This window comes from Triturus cristatus, chromosome 2_1 (genome assembly GCF_964204655.1).
Source record: "Triturus cristatus chromosome 2_1, aTriCri1.1, whole genome shotgun sequence".
Classification (NCBI taxonomy): Eukaryota; Metazoa; Chordata; class Amphibia; order Caudata; family Salamandridae; genus Triturus; species Triturus cristatus.
This window is the reverse complement of record NC_140581.1, coordinates 378,910,039-378,927,193: the sequence shown is the minus strand read 5'-3', so window position 1 is coordinate 378,927,193 and position 17,155 is coordinate 378,910,039. Positions and strand designations below refer to the sequence as shown.

Genomic DNA, 17,155 nt, shown 5'->3' with positions numbered 1-17,155 from the left:
TTCAGGCTTCTATTACTGAGAAGGCCCCTCAGAAGGTTGTCTAGTTGGGTCTTATATGCTGATCGCTGTTCTGACTGCTCCAGATCGGACCAGATTAGGGCGTGGATAGAATCCGGCGCCGCCGATCTAAGCCGGTGGCAGAAGTTGAGAGACCAACTGCCGGATGCCCAGGACTGATGGGGATGGCAAATTCTAGTCTCACTTGGACCGGAGATGAGCTTTTTGGCAGGCGTAGGACTGATTTATAGATTGTTTTGAGTAGGTTGTCAACAGGCCCGATTTCTTTCCCTTGAGTAACTTCACTGCCATAAATTAGAGTAGGGTCAATTTTTGCCTTCATTGCCTTGAGCAGCGGGTCGAGACTAGGGCCTTGTAGCTTCTGGACAATAGACATGAAGGCAAACAGTAGACTAGAGCCCTTAGTGTTGGTTGAATGAACGTGGCAGGTGAAGGCCCACCTGCTGCCTAAGAAGACTCCCAAGTACTTGTCGTATTTGCTTTGTTCTAGGGTATCTCCATCAAGATGCCACCTGTTCATCAATCCGGATTTAAGGCTTAAGGCTAATGTTTTGGTTTTAGATTTGTTGATGCCAAGCATGTTTGCTGCAGTGTAGTCCTGAAGCGTTGATATTAATCATTGTAGACCTATCTTTATCTGGCTGAGGAGCACTAAGTCATCTGCGTGTAACAGATGAGTCATTCTTTGGGCTCCAAGTTTGGGGGGTGGCAAATTGCTTCATTGAGGCAGTTGAACATGTCTGCTATATAAAGATTGTAGAGCAAGGGGGCCAACACACAGCCTTGTTTTAGGCCAGAGTTTGTTCGAATCCTGCTTGACACTCAGCGGCCATCCCCCAGCTTGATCTGCACCCAAGTGTTTGAGTATAGCTCTCTTACTGCCCTCAGCAAGATGTCCGATAAGCCCCATTCCCGTAACTTGCACCACAGCCAACTTCTAGAGATGCTATCAAATGCGGCCTTAATGTCCACGAAGCAGGTTAAGAGTGTTCCTTATCATTTGATTGCTTTGTCACACATTAGGGCCAGGGTCATTAGATTCGTAGTGGTGTCTCTAAAGCCACATTGATTCACAGGGACAATCCTCTGTTTTTTCACCCATAATCTTAGGTCGTCGAGGAGCAGGCTTGCATGTATCTTGGCATCATTGTCGATTAGTGCAATCAATCGTTAGTTACGGGGATCTGATTTAGAGCCTCCTTTAAAAATTGGTTGAATGATGGAGCCTCTCTATGAGTCCGGAATGGTGTTAGCTGTTAGGCAGTATTTGAATAGTGGAGTTAGTATCTCAGACCATAGATCAGGCTCATAGGCAAACAGAGCTGTGGGAAGCCCACTGGGGCCAGGGGCACCATCTTGTCCTTGTCGTCTTAGTTTGCTGGTGCAACGCTCTTTCATGCTGATGTTGATCATGACCGAAGTTGGAGCGTCAGATGAGTAGCTTACGTTCTGATTTGAGCATGGTTTTCTTGGGAATGTGCTGGGAGGCAATGGACATTCCGATTGTGTAGAGAAGTGAGCCATAAGATATGAGGCCCACATAGGCTCTGAGATGTTTGCACTCACGATTCTTCTGGGACCAATTGTGGCATGTTTGATTAGTGTCCAGAATTCTTTTGCGTTTTTCTCTTGCAGGTTGTTAGCAGTTGCACCCAAAGGTTTTAATCTTTATCCCTTCTAGTGCGCCAGATGGCTACCCTAAACTGTTATCTTGCTTTGCTCAGGCTGTGTCTGGCTGAGATTGAGGACAGTTGGTTTACAAGAACTCGTAATTTGTGGTTAACGTTTAGGTTTTCTGTCAGTCTGAATTTAGTTGAGGGTTGGGCGTGTGTTTTAGAGCGTGACGGTAGTGTGCCTTGAAAGTCCTGCAGGATTTGTTCTATGAGGTCGGTCCACTGTGAAATGGGTGTGCTGCCTTCTGTTAATGTCTTCTTTAAAAGGTCTTGTATTCGTATCGATATTTCTTGACCGATTTCATCATCCCATTTTAGCCGTTTTAGATTTTCTGTCACCACACCGATGTTGGTGTGTAGGGCTGCTTAACATTTTTGGGGAATTATTTTGAAATTAATGTTTTGTGGCCGGTGGTCACTGTCTAAGCGTTCGTTTAGGAAGAAGTCTATGATGTGTTTAAAAAGGCCGTCTGAGCACAAACTGAAGTCTATATAAGAGATAGAGTTACCCACGGTTCTTGTCCACCCAGGTGGAGAGTCTCCATGAAAGCAGACATTTATAAGCCTCAGGCCCACAACGTAGCATTCGTGCATGAAGCTTTCTGCAGTGGTGTTCTGCCGTGGATTTGGGGAAGATTTTGCATTGGGAAGTCGTATTCAGTGTCCAGGAAGTTGATCTTGCAGCCGGTCACCCCCCCCATAGAGATTTGTGTTGAAGTCACCGGATAGTATGTTTGCAGATGGGTGGTCTATTTTAAGATCAGTTAGTATTTGCATGAGGTCTTATAGTGTCTCCTTTTCTTTGATTTGCAGGGGTTAATGTAAACATTGATAGGAAGGAGCGAAGGGCCTTGTGACGGACAAAGATGTTGAAGCGAAATGCTTGGGCCCAGGGCACTTTCTATTTCTGCCAGTTTTGGGAACTCCACAAAACCTGATAAGGGAACTGTTGATTGGGCCCAGGTTTCTTGCAGTAGTAACAGGTCCAAATCCATCCAAGATGTCAAGGGTTTGTCGTTATTGATTTTTTATTGGAGCCCCCGGATGTTCCAGGAGCTTAGGGTGAAATTTGCCTTGGGTGGTTGTTTCCGATTTACCGTTATTGTGGTTTGTCATATTTCAGGTCTGGTTTGCAGGGTGGTTGAGAGCCAGTCTCGACTAGCATGGGGTGACGTATCCCTGCTGCGGTCTTGACCTCTGATCCAGGTTTCATTTCTTGATGATTGAATTCCCTGATGAACATTGCGGGTGTAAGCCGTGGTAATTTGTGGGCTTTGAGAGCCTTGAGCGCTTTTTAAGATTGAGTAGGTTGGTTAGCTGGTGCAGGAAGGCTAATGGGTAACCCTTGGCCCTTGCTCATTCCATTTTTATGCCCCAGCATTCAAAGAATAGTAGATTGGTCATGATCTTTTCTGCCCATAGTAGCCAGATTAAGGAGGCCTCGGTGACCTATGGCTTTTGAGCTTGTCATGGTTCGAGGAATTTAATTGCCAAAATGTCTGCTGATGTTGTGTCCATTAGATCCAGAATTGACTGAAACAGGAGGATCAGGTTAACCCTATTCAGAATGCAGTGGGTCCCGCTTAATTGGTATTCCTGGAAGAAACTAATTTAGTCATCCCTGGGCAGGCTGATGATTGTGCCTTCAGACCCCTTGCTTTGTGTCGGGGGATCTTCTGATTTATTTTGGTCCCCGTATTTCAGTCTGTCAGGGGTTTGCTTCAGACATTTGCATTGTTAACTAGAATCTCTGCGTTCCCTACTATTAGGATATTTGTTCTTGCCAGGCATTTGGGTTTAAGAGTGCTGGGATTTTATTGAGTCACTTTTTGTATTGCTGCAGCACCTTGTGAGGTTCGAGATTTGTGCCTGAATGGGTTTCAGGAATCCAGCCGGTCACGTTAATGTTAAGCAATTGTTTAGGGTCAGTGTTTGAGTTGGTTGGTCGGCCTGTGTGGGCCGTCATTGACATAAGCTAGTAAGAGTACTCTACCTGGGTCGTGAATGTAGTTTGGCCCTTCGGCTACTTGTGGTCTGGTGTAGCGAGCTTGTTATTACCATGGACTGATACCTCTGCTTGATTTAGTTGTTCAGCTTGTTGGTTCGGTGCAGACTGGTCTAATCTTTGCGAAACTGAGGAAGAATCTGTTGTATTTATTGTTTTGTCCCAGGACTGAGGTCCTCGAGCTGGTTTTGTTTTGGTAAAGATGGAGTCCAGCCTTTCCTGTTTTGCTAGTAGAGGCGCATTTTGAGCTTGTCTGTGGGAGGATAGTGCTGCAGATATAGAATGTATTGTACTCAATAAGGAGGTCCATACGTTGCTTACTTGTCGTGTTGTAGATATTATTGTATTTTATCGTAATTGCATTTATATAGCATTTACTACCCCTGACGAGGCGTTGCAGCGTTTTTTCAGCGAGTAGCACGCTACTCCGGAACCCAGTGGTGGATATCTTAGTTATTTAGATTGAGATGGATAGAGGAGGGACAGAAGAGGGAAAATGGTTTGCATTTATATAGCACTTGCTACCCTTGATGGGGGGTTGAAGCTCTTTTTCGGTGAGTAGCACCGCTACTTCGGAACCCAGAAAGGATTAGTGGTGAATTAATATAGTTAAAATAGGAAAGTAATTTGAGCGGTGGACATGTTAGTCAGTTATTTGGATTGAGAAGGATAGAGGAGGGATAGAGAAGGGAAAAGAGTTTGCATTTATATAGCGCTTGCTACCCCTGATGGGGGGTTTAAGTGCTTTTTTCGGCAAGTAGCATGCTACTCTGGTACCCATTATGTTAAATGAAGTAGAGCGGTGGTCTTTGGCTGTGGCATCTGACCTTGTTGGAGGGCGTTTTTTTCCTGAAGTTAGTTTGTATGGGCTTCCGATGCCTGATTTAAACTCTGCTTGTTCAAGGGGGCTTGATGCGGATAAGGGAGAGCCTGGGGCGTGTGACTGATTGATTGAGCTGGGAGCTCCTGAGTTTGATCGTGAAATATTCCCCTTTTGTGCATCAGTTCCACTCACTCCTTTCTACTCTGAGATCTGGTGAACATTTTCACGCTCGCCTGTAGAGCTCGATCCTGGCCTTCTGCACGTTGGAGGTTCTGACTTTGCTTTTGCCCAGGACTGCTGGGCCGGTTTGACTTTAGGTGATTGGTTTGTTGCATGTAGGCTGTTGCTGTAATCTAAGAGTCCCAGATCTGAGTTGAATCCAGACGTGTGGCCTGACGGGGCCATTGGGCAAGTTGATCCAAAAGTGTCCGGTGTACAGCTTCTGTTCACATTAACTGGGTGAGCTATAGGTGCTACTGGTGATGTTCCTGTGGATCCCAGGGGTGGCGGTTAGTAGCAGCCAGCCCTCATCGCTTGACAAAGGAATTAGAGTTGCCAGCTGGGAGTTTGACATTGGAGCTGTTAGCCCTACGAGGGATGGTGTGCTTGAATCTTGCTCCAGTGGCTGAGGGTGTATGCTACTTTGTGCGGACAGTGGGCCGTCCATCGTAGGGACAGTTTGTTCAATAGCTAGTGCTAAGATTAGGCCGGGTGGCAGTGACGGGCCAGGGGTGCTGGTGAAGCTGGAATCAATATGATAGCTGAGGTGGTGTCTTGTGCAGGGTCTGGTTTTGCTATATTTGGATTCCCGACTAAAGCTTGGTTTGCTGAGTGTTGGAAAAAATCTGTGATCCTTATTTTGAGGGCAAGCTGATGATTTTCTGCTGGAAAGCTTTGAGGTTCGACAGAAGCCTCTGGGGAACAGGGAGTCGGGTTGTCTCTCCTGGTTTGCGTTCTGGCTTGCATCTACATCTGAGTCAGACTGGGTCTTCTAGTGCTTCCGGCACTTGGGCTCTGTTGAGTCTACGGTGTTGCCCCTTGCTCTTCTGGGTCTTAGAGTGTGTTTCCCCACCATGCTCCTCTATTGCAGTGGGCGCTAGGGCCTTGGGCTTAAGGCGATTGTGTGCACCATTCCAGGACCAACTATGGCCCCCTGGTTTCTTAGGGCGGTGGCTGGTATTGTGCAACTCTCTGTCTCTGCCTCTTTGACCCCCTGTCTAGGCCTCTTCAGCGGCTATTGTTTTCTACTGCTCTGCCACTCTTCACTTTCTCCAGTGCCCTGAGGGGAGGACTGGTGCCAACAAACTGTGTGTCTGAGTTGCTGTGTTCCTATGTGCCTCCCTTTGCCCTACTCTGTTCCTCTCTTCTCTGTGGACAGGGTCAGGTCTATTTTGTTTCAGGCGTGTTACAGGCGTGTTGTTGTGGCGCTTACTGGAGCTTACCAGGGCTGATTGGCTTATTAGGGCTCTGGCAGTTTTTCCTGTGGGTCTTTCCTGTTGGGCTTGGCCCCATCCCTGGAGTGCCTTGGGCAGAGGCTGAACACTCCTTCAGTCCTTACCCCCGTCCTCCCTTCAACCCGCCCCAGCCCTCTCCCCACCCCTCCATACCTCCTGGTCCTCCTGGCCCTCCTAGTTCTGATCTGTGTCACCCTACCTGGTGCCTCCTGGGTGAGGAGCGGAGGTGAGGTGCTTGGTGAGGTGCTGGGCAGGGAATGGTGAAGTGGTAAAATGGTGGAGGCAGAGGGTAATGTGCCCCTTGTTATCATTGCACTCCTTGTGCCCTCCTTGTGCTGCTTGGGGTTGTGTAGGGCTGAGCAGTGTGAAGTGGGGCCACCAGGTTTAACTGCAGGCTGAACCTGGTACTAACCAGGATGCGTCTGCAGGACACCTGGGCCCTCTCCCAGTGCCGCCGACTAACAGCAGCAGCACTCGGGCCACACCCATATCTCATGAGATCTGTAGGTGTGGCAGGTTACTCGCAGAAGTGGGCAGCAGGGGGCGGCAGCAGGGTTGGAGCCCGGTTGGCCGACTCCGCAATGACTCTCTGCTGACCCGCCAGCTCGCGGACTTGCTGCGTTTCTCCACCTCCTCACGCTCCTCATCGTGCATCTCGTACGTCTGAGGTCAGTGTGGTACTCTGCAGCCAGTAAGTAGTATGCGTATAGAACTTGCTGACAGCTTCCATTACTACCCCAAGCCTATAGCCCAAGGGAGTTCTGTGTATGGTTTACCTTTGCATCATTTTTGTGCATGTCACTAGTTCCTAAAATCTGTTGAAGGGCAGAGGTTCTTTTGCACAAAGTAGAATCCCCAATCATACTCACGAGATATGAGGTTTTCATAGACTAAGGGTTAATTTGCAAAGAATTGGCATAGGACAGCACCGAAAGTCTTTTTTCTGGGCTGCCATATGCAAATTTGAATGGGCAGGAATGTACCCTAATTACAAGACATGGTGCTTTCCTGTCCTTTCATCCAGTGCACATTTTGCATTCAAGCACCAACGTGGCACTGTCTGTTGTTGACATGATTATTTTTGAGAGGTGTTTTCCTCAGTCTATGTGTCCTGTAGAATGCAGCACAGGTGGAAATAGGAAAATCAAGGAGAATTGAAAGGATTTTTCCTCATTACGCCTCCTCTGGGGTGGCATAAGATTTTGGCGCTGCCCCAGGTTTACATGAGTTTGTAAATCTCCAGAAGCATCATAATCCATGGGTGTTGCATGGGAACAAAATCAATGAACGATCTCTCACGTGACCTAAATTGCTTTAATGCTTGCTACTGTATAGCACAGAAGCGGGTCATTAACTTATGATTTCTCCACACATAAGTTTAATTTTTATAAAGATACTTTTATTTATCTTTTATTTCATTATTCGCTTATAAAAAGACTGTCAAGATACAATTCTGGATCACATTGTCATAATTTCTTTCAACAATGTTGTTTCCTGACCGTGTATAAACGAATTTCAACAATACATTTCTTAAATAGTCATCTCAATCCATGTAGAGAGAAAACATTTATAAAGAGACACAGAATTTTTTTGGGGGGGGATAAATCCTTTTCTCTTAGGAAACATATATCAATAAATTCTCGGCCCACATTTGTACCTCCTTCACATAATCCACACTCGTATCACTGACTCATACTGTACACATTCCTCCTCCCCAGTCCAACATCGCAAACACAGATAAGTAGAAATGTGTGTTTAGGTTAAAACCAGTAACCCTTGAATGCTATGCTGATATCTGGGACATCATACTCAGGCCGACGTACGTTTCAATGGATTTAAAGCATTATCTCCATCTTCATCAGGACCAATCAGTTCTTTCGTTATTTCTTTTTTCTTTTAGAGGTAAGCCATGGGGAATCTAAAAACCACAATATTAACTGTTACTTCTAGCTGTCACGTCAATGCACTCCAGCCAGAGTGTCGATAACCCTTGTAACTTGAGCAGTCATTCAAGGTATCAGCTGTCAAGAGCTAATTTTGTCTAATTCAAGACTCTGGGCGCCTTTGTTAAATATGGTAGTGGCAGTTGCAGTCGATAACCTTTCAAGTATTGCCCGGCGGTAATCGCCTCTTATACCACTCGAAAATTAACCAACAAAGAGGCAGGCGCCGGAGACTGGAAGGCAGGAAACAAAGTTTTTATTCCGTCGGAGTAGAACACATCAGATCAGACAGCAAGGTATCGTCACGAGGTGCTCTAACTGCATCTCTGAGACCTGGGGCCTCATGTAGGAAGCCAAATACCGGTCGGTAACGGCCGATTTTCGGTAATAATACCGTTACCGACCGGTATTTTGGCCATTGGTATGTAGGGGGAATTCGGAATTTACCGAATCGGTAAAATTACCGATTCGGTAATAATACCGAATCGTGAAGGTTACCGAATCGGTAACTTTTCCGATTCGGTAATTTTACCGATTCGGTAAATTCCGAAAGCAAAATCGAGATGTAGGGGGAGTGTGTGTGTGTGTTTATGAGTCGGTATTTACCACCAACTTATAGTTGGTGGTAAATAATGAATGTATGTGTAAATGCATTTTTAAGCGCGTAGCTGTGTGCAATGTGGCATACATACATGCCCTTAGGGCATGTATGTGTGCCACATGTGCACACATGGCCGAAACAGGGGTGCCACAGGGTGTCAATGTGACACCCTGCCACCCTTGTATGTGTTCCCCCCATTACCGAATCGGTATTTACCGATTCGGTAATGAGGCATACCTTCCCATCAATGGGAAGGTGTGCCTCATTACCGAATCGGTAAATACCGATTCGGTAATCACCGACTAGTAACGAATCGGTAAAAATTACCGACTCATTACCTACATACGAGTTACCACTTCTTAAATACCGAGTCGGTACGGCTCGGTATTTAAGAAGTGGTAACTGGTACGCTACCTACATGAGGCCCCTGGTCTCTTATACACACGTTTATGACTTTATTGCAGGTTTATCATACATGGCACATTCTTGAGATCGCTTTGATACATGAAAGAACATCCTCAGAATCCCCGGCTCAGATCCGCTCCCACACAAAGCTACAGTAGAAGTCCCCACCCCACCCACAGTAGGAGATGGCTATCACACAGCTGGACATTCCGCCAATTCCCGGGGGTGTGTGTCGGGTCTCAGGGGGTGGGGGCCTTGATCTACTGTAATCCCTTTGATGTGGGGTGTTTCCCTTACAGTAGGGGCAATAAACTGCATCCGCAGGGCTAGGTGATGGCCTGGGATCGGTTCGGACAATCGGGCACAGAGGAAGGGGGTTATCAAAGAGATGTATGACCATGTATGGGATGTCGGTCAGGCGTGGGATGTGGTTCCATGGCAGGGTCGCGCAGGAGGAGAGGGTTTATGGCCCATGTATGAGAGAGCGGGGGTGGCCGGTGCGCGGGGGGGATGTTCGCAGCGCCAGGGGAATGCGCCAGCGATCGGCAATGAGCAGGGAGAGAGACCAGAGTGCCTAAAATGGCTGCCGTGCGTTTTTCTGTGTGTCGCGCTGGGGAGAGACAAGATGGCGCAGATAATGTTCAGTTACGAGCTACATTTCCACAGTCCTCCCTTTTAACATATCTCGCCAGCTTGTCTAGTTCGGATCTATCCCCATAATGCCACGAACTTCTACCTCGTATAAAGCTTTCATATGTTCGGCTTCAAAGTTCGGAGTCTTAGGGCAGATGCAGTTTATGAAGAGCGAACATAAGGGTGGCAAACACTGAATCCCTAGGCAACATCCACATAGGATCACAATTGGTATTAGGATAAACGTAAATAACCTCCACCCCCAACTTTTAATAGTGTCCCAAAACCAACTCCCAAGCGTCCATCCTTCTTGCTCCTGATGAACCTCTGCGGAAAGTCTGTGGAGGTGTTCAATCGCTTTGTAGACTGAGGGTGAGTTATCCGGTACGTAGGTACAACAGCTGGACCCAATGATGCGGCATGCTCCTCCACGATCAGCCAGAACCACGTCTAGAACGAGGCGGTTCTGAAGAGCTACCAGGCGGACGGCCTGAAGCTCAGCGGTGTTGTTGGTGAGGATGTCGGCTGTAATGTCCATTGTGGTTTCGACTGCCTGGGTCAGGTGCCGGATGGCACGGCTGTTTGCCATTGGACCCCACAGTGGAACAAGTCCCTTTACTGCATCCATGAACTGTGCTCCAGTGGAGTCGGCTTGTACAATGTCCTTTGCACGTTTCTGCCGGTGATGGTTTGCTGGAGCCACATATGTTGGAGGAAGGATAAAAGCGATGTAGCAGGTGCCTCCCCACCCTTTCGGAAGCCAGGTGTAGGCCTTAGTACCACAGACGAAGTACATATTTGGGGAGGTAACAAAGGAGGGTGGGTCAACTGAGTCCAATGTTCGGGTGATGAGACAGGAACTGTGGCCCACCAGCTGCGTTCCCAGACCTTCGATACACACAAGACCTGTGATGTTGATGACGGATAGGGCCACCGTCAGGGTGGCGGCCGTTTGTTTCCGGAGGTAAGAGAAGGTGGGTCTGGCTGGGTTGTTGAACACCTGCATTTCGACTCGCTCTTTGGCAGGGATGTTCATATGAAAGGAAGTGTTTGATTTCAAAGGACAGAAGGGAGTAGAAGTTTTTCCAGTTCTGTTCAGCCAGAACCCATGGTAGAAGTGTGACATAGTTTTGCCGGAAGTAGCATTGTCCTTGTAGCTTTCTTGCAGGAGGATTAGCCAAGCGAGGCAAGAGCCATGGACAGAGAAGGGTGAAGGGATGAAAGGGATAGAATGTCCAGTGGCATGTGGCAGCAGTCCACAGATCCAGCAGTTGGTTGCATTGGCGGCTAGATTGTGTTGGTGGAGCAACTGTACAAAAGACTTATTCCAGAACTCCTTACGCCTTTCTCGGAGTTGGGGTGAAAGTGAGATCAGATGGTGTTCTTTCATGGTGGTAGGTTGGACAGTGGTCAACAATGTCTCATGAGCGGGTGCACTCTCTTCCACGATCCAGAAGGTGATCATGAGGAGAAGGCAAAAGAGTAGGGTAATAAAAAGCGCGATAGTCTTTGAGCTGTGCATTTTGTCAGTCTTTGGGTTTTTGTAGTGGGTATTCGGACGTCCGGTTGCTTCCATCATCTTCATGTCGGGCGCTTCCATCACCTTCAAGGGACTCGGTAGCGGGCAGAAACACAGACTTTGTGTACTTTCTCTTCTGGAGGCCTTTGAGGTGATTAGGCTCCCAGTTCAAGATTTCAACTTAGTTCGTGGTCTGTTTTGCCGAAGTTCCCTCCTTTCGTCGCAGGTTATACCCTTCTTTGGACGGCACAGTGGGATCGGGACATTTCATTAATTCAAGTGTCTCTGTATCCGGGTAGCAGCTCAGGGATGGTCGGTCTTCGTCCAGGAGTTCTTCTTGGCCGGCGACGTTTTCAGTTGTCGTCAGGGTCGGTGATACCTTTTTGCAATGATGTGCGTGCAGCCAATTGCGCTTCCCCTCCACTCGAAGAGCTGTTCGGGTGGTGATCAGGACTTGCAGGGGGCCCGTCCACCGGGGTTCCAGACTCCTTGCACGCTGGAAATTACGCACTAGGACGAAATCTCCCGGTTGGATATCGTGTCCGGGGCCCCTGGAAGCATCGGGAATGGCTTGCAGCACCTGCTGATGGATAACAGACAATGTTTTAGTTAGGTTGTACAAATAGTCAGACATGAGGACGTCCGGGACGTCGTGAATGGATGTTGGTTTTGGTGCGGTCCAAATGTTCATGGGCCGCCCGAATACGACCTCGTAGGGGGTTAAGTGGTGTTTGGTGGGAGTGGAACGCATTGATAGCAATGCTAGCGGGAGAGCGTCTGGCCATTTCAGTCCTGTGGTGGCAACTATTTTGGCTATTTTGAGCTTCAGTGTGGCGTTATGTCGCTCAACCAAGCCTGCAGATTGGGGATGGAAGACCGCATGGAACTTTTGTTTTATACCCAACCCCTTTAGGATGAGTTGGATAACTTCGGCTACAAAGTGGGGGCCGTTGTCGCTCCACAAAATTCGACAAAGGCCGTAACGGGGGAAGAATTCTTTCAGCAATACCTTTGCGGTAGTCATAGCAGTGTTGTCGCGGGTCGGGTAAGCTTCTACCCACTTGCTGAAAGCACACACAACGACAAGTACGTACTTCAAGCTTTGGCACCTTTCTAACTGGATGTAGTCCATCTGTAGGACCTCAAAGGGATGATTAGGAACCCCAAACCCTCCCCGGGGTACAGCAGTTCCTTTACCAGGGTTGTGTTGGAGGCATACCAGGCATTGTTGGACCAGACGTTTGGCTGAGTCTGGGATCTTGTCGTTGTGCCAGACCTTGGAGATGAATTCGATCATGGTGGCAGACCCTATGTGCGCGGGGGAGTGTGTCATGGTTAGCATGGGAATCAGGAACGAGTCAGGTAGCAACCATTTGTTCATGTCTTTAGTTCGCCAGCAACCGTCATCGTCCTTCAATCCCACCCGTGCCCATTCAGTCAATTCGCGTGGTGAGCTGGCTAATTGGATGTCCCTAATCGTTTCCCTAGCATCCTTCCATTTCTCAGTTTGTGACCTGGTCACGTACATGCGTGTTGTTGACCTATTCTCGGCTGTGGTTCGGGCAGTGATGTCAGCCAGCGCATTTCCCTGTCCTATAATGTCTGTCACCTTCTTGTGTGCCTGGCATTTGATCACAGCTAGCCGTGTGGGGAGGGGGACTGCTTCGGTCAGAGCGGAGACTAGATCTCCATGTAGGATGGGTGTGCCATGGGAAGTCAGGAATCCCCTCTCCTTCCATAGGAGCCCAAAGTGGTGAACCACCCCGAAGGCATACTGGCTGTCGGTGTAAATGTTTGCGGTTGTCCCTGCTGCTAGGATGCATGCTCGTGTGAGAGCAATCAATTCAGCCGCCTGTGCGGATCGCTGTGTGATGCGGGCTGTCTTGACAACTGTTCGGGCCGTGGTGACTGCATAGGCGGCTGAGGTGGTGCCGTCGGGGAGCTTGATGCATGAGCCATCTACCCACAGCTCTCCGTCAGGATCTGGGAAGGCAGTATCTCGGAGGTCAACCCTACTCTTGGTCTGTTCGTCGGTGAGGGTCACACATTCATGTATAGGGGACGCATTGGGGTCAGTGTCAGGGAGAGGTAGCAGAGTAGCTGGATTCAGAGTGGTGCATCGTTTCAATGTGATGTGGGGTGCAAGCAGAGTCAGTTCATAACCAGTCAGTCGTGCGCTAGTCAGGTGTTGAGTCTTGGTCTGGTTCAGGAGGGTGTCAACTGCGTGGGGTACTAACACAGTGAGGGGGTTCGAGAGCACGATCCCCTCGCTTTGCCGGATAGAGACAGCAGCGGCGGCTACTGCTCGAAGGCAGGCGGGCAAAGCTCTGGCTACAGGGTCAAGAGTAGCAGAGAAGTAGGCACAAGGGCGTTGTTTAGGACCTATGGACTGGGTTAGGACAGACAACGCGCATCCCTCCCGTTCGTGGGTGTAGAGGGAGAAAGGTTTAGTGTAGTCTGGGGTTCCTAGGACTGGTGCTGAACAAAGGGCATTTCGCAATTCTTTGAAGGAGGACTGGCATTCGGGTGTCCAGGGGAGGGGGAAGGGGGCGTCTTTAGCTAGCAGGGAAAGCAGAGGCTTTACAATAAGGCTGAAGTTTGGCAACCACTGTCGACAGAAGGAGGTGAGGCCGACCAGGGACCGCACTTGCTTCTGAGTTTTGGGGACAGGGGTGTCTAGGATGGTCTGAATTCGGTCAGGTGTAAGTTTCCTCCCGTCTTTGGATAGGAGGTGGCCTAGGTATGTTACTTGGGGTTGGCAGAATTGTAACTTCTTCCTGGAGACCTTGTGACCATTCTCCGCAAGGAAGTGGAGGAGGTGAATGGTGGCTGTGACTGCAAGTGGAGTGGTGTCGGCCGCCAAAAGAATGTCATCGACGTACTGTATTAACACCACTCCATCTGGTAGTTGAACTGCATCTAGTTGTCTCTTGAGTGCTTGGCTATAAATGCTGGGGCTCTCAGTGTAGCCTTGGGGTGCCCTACAGAATCTGTATGAACGGGCTTTTAAGGTGAAGCCGAACAGGTAGCGGCTGTCTGGGTGGATGGGGATGGAAAAGAATGCGTTCTTGAGATCAATAACGGTAAAGGTGGTGGCAGTGGACGGAATCAGGGTGAGGATGGTGGTGATGTCCGAGACCACGGGGTACTGAGGTATGACTACTTTGTTAACCTCTCGCAAGTCAACCATGAAGCGGTATGCTTTCTCATCTCCCTCGCCTTGCTGCTTAACAATGGGTAGGATAGGGCTGTTGCAAACATTACTGACTACTTCTTCTACCACTCCTGCATCGACTAGGGACTGGATGATTTCCACCAAGGCCTTCTCGCCTTCGGGCGATATCCGATACTGTGGAAGTTTTGGGAGTACCGCATCCGGTCGGACAGTTATGTGTACGGGGTCGATCACCATGCGTCCTACGTCCGAGTCGGTCTTTGCCCATAGGTGTGAGGGTAACGTGTCGAGTAGGGACAAGTCAGCATTGGTTATGGAGAACATACGTTGTATGAGACAAGACCTGAACAGATCCGGGTTATCGTGCAGGATGACTCGCACTCCGTCTGGGGAACATCTGATGGTAGCTCGGAAATGTTTTAGCAGATCAAGTCCCATAATAGCATCGGGGGTGTTGGAGGAGAGCAGGAATGTCGTGTCAGTGGTGTTATCTTCTAAGTCAAAGGAGATTGGTGCTGACAAGGGGTTAGTGGAGGGCGTTCCATCGAAGCCTATTGAGGTTACGTGTGAGCCAGACAAGGGTGCCCTAGGAATCAGTCGTTTAGATAACGCACTACGTGTCGCCCCAGTATCTACCAGAAATGGGGACTTTGTGCCCAAGACCTTAGCAGTGACGTAAGGACCTTGCTGGTCAACACGGAGTTCGACTGGATCCCTCCCTTGCCCCTGGCGGTCCTATGCAAAGTCATGGGTGTTTTCGTAGTCGGACTGCTGGCACTGGTTCTGTCGGGGGCGATCAAAGGTGTTTGGTCTGCCTGGCCTATCGTTGGCGGTGTCATTCGTGTACCCTCGTCCCTGTCCTCTACTTCTGGGGTCATATACTATGTCTCTGGTGTCTCTATTTTTGTTCATTTCCAGGAGGACCGGGCACTGGGATTTCCAGTGTCCGAATCCTCTACAGAACGCACATTGGTTCCCGTCTAAGTCTCTTCGTCCAGTGTAGGGTGCAGGTGTATGGTCTCTAGGGGGTAGCTTTCTAGGGGCGGTTGGTTGGTAATTTTCTTTAGGGGGCTCCCTTCCTATGGTCACCCCTTGCAACTGTGCTATCATTACCCTCTCCTTTAGTTCCTTTTTCTTTTTCTCGGACGCCCTATCGTTCTCATTCTTCTGATGTTCGTAGTATTGGGCCATCTGGAGGATAGCAGCGGGTTTGGAGGCTGCCCAACTACTCTCGCTGGTCTGTAGCTTCTGGGAGACTTCTGGTGACAGACCCTTCACATAATTCTGGACAAAGAGGTGATGTCCGGTTGCAGTGGTCATGTCCTGGCCACTATAATCGGAAAACACTGTCTTGAATCGAGAGAAGTATTCAGACACATCCTCCTGGGGTTTCTGGCGACAAGCCGTCACTATTGACCAGTCTACCTTTCTTTCTGGGATTAGAGTCTTCAATTTCTGTACGATCTTGTCTGGGAGTTCCAATATGGCTTTTAGGGGTTTTTGTCCAGGTTCTCGCTGCTTATCTATGGTATCGAGTTGTACCCAGGTATATCCGAACGGCTCAGCGTGGTCGACTCTCCGGATTTGCTTCCACACATCAGCCGGCAGACATAACCCGAAGAACAAATCGATATCCGCTAAAGTCATTATGGTTGAACCTAAGGCCGTACCTAGTTCGGTGTAGAAGGCCGTCGGGTTCTTTCTTAAGTCGGGTAGGGTTTTTCTAAAGGTCAAGATGTCTTGTCGGTCCCATGGCTGGTAAACCCAGTTATATACAACCCTCCCCTTCGCATCTTGGTGGTTGATGTCGTGTGTTCCCTGACCTCGTGGGGGGACCCAGTAGGGGGCGGCTTCTTTGATGGGCATCATGGTATCAGCCTTCCCTGCTTGGGGTTCAGTCGCTATGGGGGTCTCTGCTTTGGTTGTCTGTCTGTGTTCTCTAAGATGCCGGAAGACTTCGAGTGTACGAGTGAAGAGGTTCGTTACATCGCCCTCTCCTTCCTCCCCAATGTCTACCTTCCTATACAAGGTCGCTAAGCCTTCGGGACCTCTATCTTGGTACCTATCCTCATAAGCATTTAGGGTGTGATAACAAAGTCGTACGACAAAGTGTCGTCTGCGGTTGTCGGCATACGAGTTATACATGTCTGTTACATATTCCTCACTTTCTTTTCGTTCTACTAGTGTCCTTACTACCTTATCGATTCCGGCTTGTTCATCCTTTGTTAGTCGATTCATTCTGGCGGAATCTTTCTTTCTCATCTCAGGGTCATCTAACGTTATTGCTAACGTTGTGTTCAGTACAAGAGGCTCGGCCGGCGCGGAGGCCGTGAGGACCGAGGCCCTGGTACTGCTTTCACTTGCGTTTGGGGGTTGCGGGTGCTGTACTACAGGTTGGGAGGGGGCGTATGGAGGGGGCATGTAGATGATCGGGGGACCTAATAGCAATTCGTCATTCGCTCGTTGCTTGGAAGGCAACTCAGGGTAGAGTGTAGAGGAAGTCCTAACAGGGCACTGGCCTGATGCTTCAGACTCTTGTTTTAGTTTAGCTTCCTTTCTCTCCTTTATCTCTTCCTCTAACTTTCTAGCGGCAAGGTGAGCTGCCCTTCGTAATTCCCTTTCTGCCTTTACTTCTTCCCTCTTTTTCCGTTGTGTTGCTTCTTTGTGCCACATGCCAATACTGTCAAGCATAGTAGGCGTCGTTTTATTACTACCTAGAGCTATTTCTAGTGCTTCTATTTTATGGTCATCAAAGGATCCCATCAGTGGCCACTGACTTTCGGAGTCCTTCTTTGTATATTTATGCCATAGTTTGCTATATGCTACAGCGACTAGTCCATATTTAGTAAACATGTCCTTATTAGGGGTGCCTTCCAGAGGAGCCGGATGGTTCATCTCTAATAAGC

General features: G+C 48.8%; 1 protein-coding gene across 1 annotated transcript; it reads right to left on the bottom strand.

Moving 5' to 3' along the window:
* Positions 1-9,619: 9,619 nt before the first annotated feature.
* On the bottom strand, positions 9,620-11,155 carry LOC146865339 (uncharacterized). The gene has a single exon (XM_085640727.1). The coding sequence runs from the start codon at positions 11,153-11,155 to the stop codon at positions 9,620-9,622; it is 1,536 nt and encodes a 511-aa protein (XP_085496853.1).
* Positions 11,156-17,155: the final 6,000 nt, after the last annotated feature.